General features: G+C 59.3%; 1 protein-coding gene across 1 annotated transcript in view; it reads right to left on the reverse strand.

Annotated features, from left to right (window-relative positions):
• Nucleotides 1-6,394: 6,394 nt before the first annotated feature.
• The window catches only part of Mlxip (MLX interacting protein), a 47,118-nt gene continuing 44,182 nt past the window's right edge, over nt 6,395-9,330 (reverse strand). Inside the window, exons 17-18 of the mRNA XM_013023071.1 lie at nt 8,551-8,680; nt 6,395-8,025 (exon numbers count right to left, since the gene is read on the reverse strand). Coding sequence (XP_012878525.1) covers nt 7,898-8,025; nt 8,551-8,680 — 258 coding nt within the window. The 3' untranslated portion in view covers nt 6,395-7,897. The remainder of the gene's footprint in view (nt 8,026-8,550; nt 8,681-9,330) is intronic.

Consider the following 9,330-nt stretch of genomic DNA (forward strand, 5'->3'; position numbering starts at 1 on the left):
TGTGGCTCAAGTGGTAGAGCGCTGGCCTTGAGCTGAAGAGCTGAGGGACAGCGCCCAGGCCCAGAGTTCAAGCCCCACCACCAAAAAAAAAAAAAATAGCAAGACCTCATCTCAACAAATATCCGAGACATGGTAATACACCCCTGTAATCGCAGCTACACAGACAGCATATGTAGGGGGATCATAGTTCTAGGTCCTTGGCAAAGGCAAGGCTCTATCTGTAAAGAGAACCTCAAATCAAATAAAGCTGGAGATACGATTCAACAGAGTACTAGTTCTCACTAATTACAGAATATTTTAACCACTCTGTTATACCACATTTGGCAATTATGAACACACACGTGCGTGCGCGCGCGCACACACACACACACAAACACACACACACGGATGCTGTGGGGCTTGAACTCAGGCCTGAGCACTATCCCTGAGCTTCTTTTGCTCAAGGCTAGTGCTCTACCACCGTGAACCACAGCTCTGGTTTTCTAGTAGTTCATTGGAGATAAAGAAATTCACAGGCTTTCCTGCCTGGGCTGGCTTTGAACCCTGATCCTCAGACCTTAGCCCCTTGAGTAGCTGGGATGACAGGCGTGAGCCACCGGCGCCTGACTCCTATGAGATTTCTCTTCAGCGGTGCTGTGTGGTGCGCATGCGCACACAGCTGCACCGCGTGAACGAACCGTCCGGTCTCATGCATCACACAAGCTAGGCAGGCCCGGGTTGGGTTGGTGCTGGGATGGGGAAAGCAATGTCACTTCCTTTTCCAACTAAAGGGCTTGCATTTCTGTCTTGGATAATTGCCCCAAATAGAGAGACCGCCCCCAGCCCCCCAGCCCCCAGCTGGTGTTGGATAGACGCGGCGCAGGTGCAGACAGGCTGGCGGCGGCGCTGAGGCTGAGCGGAGGGGGGGCCACAGCCGCGCTGCCGGGGGCCGGGGAGGGCGTCCGCCCCTTCGGTGTCCGTTCGCCCCGTGCTCCATGGTGACAGGGAGGCCTCTGTGCTCACTGGTGAGCATAATCCTCCTCCAGTTCTAGCTTGTGATGACAAGCGTGGGTCACTATAACAGCGTGTGGCAGCGTGTCTAGCGCAGTGGCACATGCCTGCAGCTCCCGTTTGCAGAGATGCTGGGCTCCAGGCATTGGCGTCAGACACAACCAGGACCACAGCCAGCCCTGTGCAGTGGCCATGATGCCGGGGGAGTTATGTAACTCTGTAGGCCTCAGTTTCCTTATCTGCAGCGTAGAGCCTCGATTTCCGCGCCCCTCCTCACCCTGGGAGGCAGTGGAGGATGTGATTCAAATCACAGCCTCGTGCAGGACAGATGCAGAAGACTGATAAAATCACGGCAGTCCGTCCTCGGGGCGGGGTGGTGACGTGAAGGAGGAACACAGTCACCCTGCCCGCCCACGAATAGCGCATGGGTGGGCCAGGCCAAAGCAGGGGGGGGGGTTGGGGTTGGGGAAGAAAACACGGGACACGGGGCAGAGCTGTGGCCACTTCATGAGGAACGGAGAACACGGCAAGATGGAATTGGAGGGTGGGGAAAAGAGATGGAGAATAACAAAAGCCGCTAACTTCCTAGGCACCTAAGTTTTGTAAATGCATCATATTTAGTCCTTCGGGCTGCAGTGGGGCATGCCTGCAATCCCAGCACTCGGGAGGCCGAGGCAGGAAGATAGCAAGTTTGAAGCTAGCCTGGGGTTCCATTGTGAGACCCCATCTCAAAAATAAATAAAGACGAGGCAGAAGCTGCTAGCAGAACTGGTATCTTTGTTACTCAGGAGGCTGAGATCCGATGACCCTGGCTCAAAGCCAGCTCATCAGGAAAGCCCATAGCATTCTTACTTCCAATTAACCATCAGAAAACCGGGTGTGGCTTGAGTGGTGGAGCACTAACCTTGAGCAGAAAAAGCTCGGGGCCAGTGCCCGGGCCCTGAGTTCAAGTCCCAGTTCCAGCACACGTGTGCGCATGTGTGAGCGCAAACCCACACAGAATGAAAGTAAAGAACTGAGAAAGAGAAACTTGTGACAGGAATGAGTCAGTGGAAAAAGAGGAAAAATCCACAAAGTCTAGACAATCCAAGGCGGAGATGCTGGGTTTCATACACGTTTCTTGCTTTTCAGCTGGGCACCGGTGGCTCACGCCTGTCATTCTAACTGCTCGGGAGATCTGAGGATCGTGGTTCAAAGCCAGCCTGGGCAGGAAAGTCTGTGAGATTCTTATCTCTAGGGAACCATCAGAAAACCAGAAGTGGTGCTGTGGCTCAAGCGGTAGAGCGCTCACCTTGAGCTGAGCGCCCAGGCCCAGAGTTCAAGCCCCATAACTGACAAAAGGAAGGAAACAAGCAAGCTTGCTTTCCCCCCTGCGATCCATTCTCTGCCTGGCTAGTGTGGCACAGCATGGGGCTCCCGCCCCAGGTTCCCCACCCCAGGGGAGCCCTGCCCCCTGCCTCCCCACTTACCCCACCTCTCAGGCTCAGCACTGACAGGTCCCAGCCCCTCCAACAACACACACAATGGAGGCCTGCAGCAAGGAGCTACTCATTCAGAGGGGAAAACAGAGGCTGCTCCCCGCTGGAGCCCCTTCCCCCCCCACCTCCGCACGCATGCGCCCAAGAATCCGCCAAAGGACCCCAGCCATTGCCACGGCTCCGGTTTCTCGCTGCCTGTGACTTGGGTGGCTTTTACCAAAGCTGCTGCTTCCCATGCAGTCCTGGAATTGGTGTTTACAAAGCTGGGAAGGCAGCTCTGTGGTAGAGCGCTGGCCTCACATTCATGAGGCCCTGGGTTTGATTCCTCAGCACCACAGAAGCAGAAAAAGCCAAAAGTGGCGCTGTGGCTCAAGTGGTAGAGCGCTCGCCTTGAGCTGAAGAGCTGAGGGACAGCGCCCAGGCCCAGAGTTCAAGACCCATGACCACGACCACCAGCACCAACAAAAAATCACCCTGTGCTGTCATGGATGAAACCACTCTTGGGATCTGAGATCCGTTGACAAATGACAGGGGCGAGGAGGTGCGGCGGGCTCAGCGGCCGGGCAGGAGCGGGTGTACAGGAGTGGAAGGCGGGTGTGCAGGGGGTGTCACGTTACTCTGCTTCTTGGTGCTTTCTTCTGCATTAAAAGGTAAAAAGCCACACGCGTGATGCCAAGGCGTGAGCTCAGATCTTCACCTACAGAACAAGAGCCACAGAGAACCAAAGCAGGAGCGCCGTCTGTGGGCAGCCTCCACGTGAAGATGAGACACTTTTAAGACCACGTAGAGACCTGAGCTCGCTGTGTAGCCGGGCTGGCCTCGCACGCGCCCTCCTCCTGCCCTGCTTCTTGAGTGCTGGGATTATGATCGTGTGCATGTGCGTACACCAGTCCTGGGACTTGAACTCAGGGCCTGGGTGCTGTCCTTGAGCTTTTCTTGCTCAAGGATAGCACTCAACCGTGTAAGCCACAGTTCCACATCTGGCTTTTTGGTGGCTCGTTGGAGATGAGTCTCACAGACTTTCCTGCCCAGGCTAGCTTTCAACTGTGATCCTCAGATCTCTGCCTCCCAAGGTGCAAGGATTATAGGCATGAGCCACTGGGTAGCACCACACATAACCAGAGATTATTCTTTTTTTTTGGGGGGGGGAGGGCCTGTCATGGGGCCTGAACTCTGGGTCTGGGCGCTGTCCCTCAGCTCTTCAGCTCAAGGCGAGCGCTCTACCACTTGAGCTACAGCGCCACTTCCGGCTTTTTCTGCTTATGTGGTGTTGAGGAATGGAACCCAGGGCCTCATGCATGCAAGGCAAGCGCTCTACCCGAGCCGCCTTCCCAGCCCTGCAGTTGTTTGTTGTTGTTTTGTCAGTTGTGGGGCTTCAGCTCTGGACCTGGGCGCTGTCCCTCAGGTGCTATCAGCTCAAGGCTAGCGCTACCACTTGTGATTTTATCTGCTTCTGTGGTGCTGAGGAATCGAACCCAGGGCCTCATGTGTGCAAGGCAAGCGCTCTACCACTGAGCCACCTGCATGAGTTTTAAAATGGCCTTTGCAGTTTAGGCTCAGGTCTAGTGCCCGAGTTCAAGCAGAGGAAGACAGAATCCACGCGTGGCAGGCCGGGACTGGGCCGCAGAGGTGAGGGAAAGCACAGCAGGGAACACAGGGCCATGAGACGGGGCCTGGCTTTATCTAGAAAGTCACTGAAGGACCAAACGAGCAACAGGCCTGGCCCTGGGCCTCCGGGAGGCAGGCGCGGGCCCCGTGGCGGGGTGAAGCGTGGCTGTCTTTGAGCTGGTTTCCCGGCAGTGGCTTGGCTTCAGCTCTGATCAATGGGAATGGCCTCCATGTCACCCATGAACGCCTAGAATTTGGACCTGGGGCCTGCAGCTCCAGTTTTACCAACTTGAGAACCGTGCAGGCCTGCGTTTATCCCCCGATGGTGTGGTCTGACCCTGAGCAGGGCCAATGCGTCCCCAAGAACAGAGCCCCCCTCCAACTCTGGCTCCCCCAGCTCCCCACTCTTCAACCCCTCCAAACTTGTCTTCTCCAAATACTGCTCCGCATTTCATGGTAATATTGGGGTTTGAGCTCTAGGCCTCATGCTCACTCGGCTTACAGGCTATGTTGGTGCTCTACCACTGGCGTCACACCTCCAGACATGCTTTGTGCCGACTATTTTGGAGGTGGAGACTAATGGACTTTTTTTTTTTTTTTTTGGGTCTGGTTGTGGGGCCTGAACTCTGGGCCTGGCGCTGTCCCTCAGCTCTTCAGCTCAAGGCTAGCGCTCTACCACTTGAGCCACAGCACAACTTCTGGCTTTTTTCTTTTTGCTTATTGGTGCTGAGGAATCGAACCCAGGGTCTCAGGCATGCAAGGCAAGCGCTCTACCACTGAGCCACCTTCCCAGCCCCCTAATGGACTTTTCTGCCTAAGGTGCTTTAAACCTAAGTTCTCAGACCTCAGCCCTGAGCTCCTCCTCCTCCTCACCCCCCACCCCTCCTCCTCCACCCCACACAGCCCAAGGCCACACAGCTGCACAGGGGTTTCAAAAAAATAGGATTTTATTGTTTTGGGTGCAAATATAGTTTGAATGCATTGTAGTGTTGACAGCTGGTGGAAGGCGCTCCGTCCCGGTGTGGCTGCGCCCTCGAGGGCCCGGGGTCCCCACGGCTGCAGATGAGCCAGTTCCTTCGTGGCCCGCTGCGAGTGGAGCGTGGGGGCCCCGGCAGAGCCCCTCAGGCCTTAATCCCGCAGGATGTAAACTACGGCACCGAGTGGCGCGCCGTGCGCTGCGGGGGGCAGGGGCTTCTGCTGAGTAACTGGAACTTTTTAAAAATAAAATTCCACACACACAAGTGTGCCCTTTGCACACGCTCATGCACACACGCACACACACGTCCACAGTCGCGGTGAAAGTTCCCTTTTCTGTTTGGAGGTGGTTTCCGCAGGCCCCGGCGACGCTGATGCTGAGTGGGTCCTGGCACCAAACTCGCTGCTCTCCCCCCTGCCTCCCCTCCCCCCCCGTCCCCTCCGCCCTCACGAACCCGCCCGCGGCAGCCACGCCCGCTCCCACACCCCCTCCCAGACGCTGCGGTCCCCACGCTCTCCACGCACTATCCCGTGCACGCACGGCGGGCTTCCCGAGCTCCCTGGGGGCGCGGTGCAGGGGAAGCCCACATCCCCCGCGCAGCCCAGAGGGCACCCGAGTGGGGAGGGTGGCAGGACACCCCAGGGCTGCCCGTCAGGCCCCGCGTGGCGTGCGGGCCCGCGTGGCGTGCGGGCCGGCCGAGCCGCAGGCAGCGCCTGTCGTCCCGTCCCGTCGGCTGGCATGGAAACCTCTGGGTGAACCTTGGGGGGGGGGAGTCGGTCCCAAGCGCACAGACTCAGGCCGGACCCCAGCCCCAACCCCCAGCCCATTCTGTGGGCAACAGGAGACCCAGGCAGCGCGGGCTCCACTGGCTCCAGCCTCCTCCACACCCAGGAGAAAACACCCGCCCCGAGCCCACGCCACTCCCCTTGTGCGTGAAGAGCTCTCCCACGGCGGCCACCCCGCCCGCCACTCATAGCGAGAGCAAGCGCTGATGGCCCGGGAGATTTCACGGAAACAGCTGCAGCTGCCGAGCAGCCGGCTGTGCGTTTATCTGCTCTGGTTGGCTTTTTTTTTCTTTCTTGGTTTAAGTCTTCAGAGGGGACAGGATGGGGGGAAGAGGCGCGTAAACAAAGCCAGGCTCGTGGTGGGGCTGCGTGCACACTGGAGGCTGCAGCTGGCCCAGGACACAGGCCGGGCCCGGCCGCTGCAGACAGACACGTTCATCAGCCAAGATCCCAACACGACACAATTGCCAGCGCAGGACACAGCAGCGCCCGGCCGGGCAGCTGCAGCTGCGACCTTGCAGCCATGGCGACCGGGAGCACCAAAGAATGCACTGAAGTTAATCTCAGAAACAAACATGCGTGTAATAAAGTCAGCTAGGACACACACACTCCTGCTCTCTCACACTCACTCTCTCCTCCAGGCTCACACGAGCTAACCGCCTTACATATCCAAGGGAGCAGAATGGAGAGAATTTCAGCAAGTGGGAGAGGCAGGCCACAAGAAGCAAGAGGCCGATTTCGCCCTCGGTGGCGTGGAACACGCTCCCGCAAGGCGGGAGGAAGCTACAGACCGACTGACCGGGAGACTGACCGGGAGCCCTGGCTGGCGGGCAGGCACAGGGCCCAGGCCTCACAGCAGCGAGCGTTTTCCTTTTCCTTTCCTCCCTCTGCCCTGGGGAGCTGACACCCCTGAATCCAAGGACTCGCCCGCCTGGGGCTCACCCCTCAGCCCGTAAACACATTGGGGGGCGGCTGAGGGTACCGCGAGCTCTCCCAGATGAGGCGGAGATGCAGGCGAGGGAGCGGGCGCAGGTCAGGGGCGCACGCGGGGACGGCAGCATGGCCAGCCCGCGCAGGAGGCCCGAAGCGCCAAGAACCGGTGGAGGACCCCAAGGAAGCAGATCCACGCGCAGCCCTGTTTCCTCGTCCCCAGCCACCTGGGGGCGCTGCAGGCCAGCAGGGAGGCAGCGCCAAGGCAGCTGGCTGGGAGAGCAGGACCATCACTTCCTTCCGGGAGGGGGGTGCCCTGGCTGGGCTCCCTGAGTGCTGGACAGAGTCCTGCGGTGCGCAGGGGCAGCAGAAAAGAGCGAGGATGGAGTGGCCACACCGTGCCCCTCTGGTTCTTTCCAACACAATTCGCGGTGGACGGCGGTGCTGCGGGGCCTGACGCTCCGGACACCACCTCCGCAGCAGACTTGCGTGGGTCTTCACCCCGCGCCAGCCCGCCCGCTCTTCTCCACACGCTAGCCAGGACAGACTGAGCAGGTGACATCTTTGGTCGGAGGACTGTCCCCGCTGAAGCTCAGGTCGGATGGCCAGGCCGGGTGCAGTGTGACCCTCCGGATGCTGGAAGGAAGGCGAAGTGTCCCCAGAGCACGTGGCCGTCAGTGCCGGGTGGAACTAAGGCACCAAAAAGGGCTTTGCGCCGCGGCGGCCGCGCTCCGTCTCTTCGTGGCCGCCACACCACTGCTCCGCGGTGCCCGTGTCTGTGCAGAAGACACGCCTCCGAGCAAAGGCTGGGTGCAGAAGGCCACGACGGAGTGTGCGGGGGTCAGTGGAGGACAAGTGGGCAGGAGGAGAGGACTGCTCTGTCTCACAGGCCCGGCTGGCACCGGCTGCAGAGGTGGCTTCGTCTCCCCGTCCCGTCCACTCACTGACCAGAAAGGGATCTGGGCCGAGGCCCTGGCGGGGCTTCCCATGGAGGCTATTGCTGCGGGCAGGCCCCATGCCCGCTCCAGACCTGAGCGTGGCCCCTCCCCGTCCCGGCCAGCCTGCAGGGTGGAGGGCGGCCGAGGCTGCGTCCGGAGAGGTAGGAAGGGGGCTCCAGGCATGTGGTGTGGCTAAGCCTGGGACTCGCCCGATCTCTTGCCGATGCGGGTGACGGCCCCCGATGCCTCCCCGGGCAGCTGGGCCGGGTCCGTGAGGATGGAGGTGGTGGTGCTCAGCTGCCGGAGGGTGCTCAGCACCACTGCGGAACAGGGTGGGCGCGGGTCACGGACATGTCGCATGCACCCAGGTGTGACTTCTGCCTCACACCTGCCCTCCCCGGGTGGAATGCAGCCCAGGGGTCTGCCAGAGGGCTTGCTCCACCCGTTTTATTTTTCATTCATTCATTCATTTATTATTTGGTCCTGGGCCTGAACTCTGGGCCGGGGCGCTGTCCCTCAGCTCTTCAGCTCAAGGCTAGCCATTTTACCACCTCGCCACAGCGCCACTTCCAGCTTTTTCTGCTAATGTGGTGTTGAGGAATGGAACCCGGCCTCGTGCATGCAAGGCAAGCACTCTACCACTGAGCCACCTTCCCAGCCCCTGTTCCACTCATTTTAATATTAAGTTCCTACAACTTTGGTCTAGGTGAATAGTTTTGTCATAGGAATTTAACAAGAAAATGCCTGGCAAATAACTAGGCTCCATAATGAGTGCTGCAGAGCCCCTTCCTCCTCCTCCCCCCTCCCCAGGCTCCGCCTCCCCCAGGATGAGCGTCAACACTCACTTGGCCTGAGAACGGGCAGGGAGCAGTGCTGGTCCAGCCAGGCCAGCGCCGTCTGGTGCAGCTCCTCCAGGCTGCTGGTGGACACCATGCCCTCAAAGGACTCAAACAGCGGCTTGATGATGCTGCTGAACTGCGGCGTGCCTGCGTTAAGGAAAGGCGCGTGCGGAGCCCCGAGCCCCACCCGTGGCAAAGCCCACCGCCACCTCTAGGCAGCTGTGCAAATCTAAGTTTCTTTTTTTTTTTTTTGGTCGGTCGTGGGGCCTGAACTCTGGGCTTGGACGCTGTCCCTCAGCTCTTCAGATCAAGGCGAGCGCTCTACCACTTGAGCCACAGCGCCACTTCCAGTTTTCTAGTGGTTTATTGGAGATAAGAGTCTCACGGCCTTTGCTGCCCGGGCTGGCTTTCAACCCAATCCTCAGATCTCAGCCTCCAGAGTAACTAGGATTACAGGCGTGAACTCAGTAGTGTGTGTGTCTTGCCTTCCTGCACTGCGGCCAGGTGCGCCAGGCCCACTGTGGGTGTGGTTGTAGGAGCTGGGGACTGAGCGCTGTGGTGTGGGTTGGAGTTGGGGACTGAGCGCTGTGGTGTGGTTGTAGTTGGGGACTGAGCGCTGTGGTGTGGTTGTAGTTGGGGACTGAGCGCTGTGGGTGTGGGTTGGAGTTGGGGACTGAGCGCTGTGGTGTGATTGGAGTTGGGGACTGAGCGCTGTGGGTGTGGATTGAAGTTGGGGACTGAGCGCTGTGGTGTGGGTTGGAGTTGGGGACTGAGCGCTGTGGTGTG

Source organism: Dipodomys ordii, unplaced genomic scaffold, assembly GCF_000151885.1.
Source record: "Dipodomys ordii isolate 6190 unplaced genomic scaffold, Dord_2.0 Scaffold66, whole genome shotgun sequence".
NCBI classification, from domain to species: domain Eukaryota; kingdom Metazoa; phylum Chordata; class Mammalia; order Rodentia; family Heteromyidae; genus Dipodomys; species Dipodomys ordii.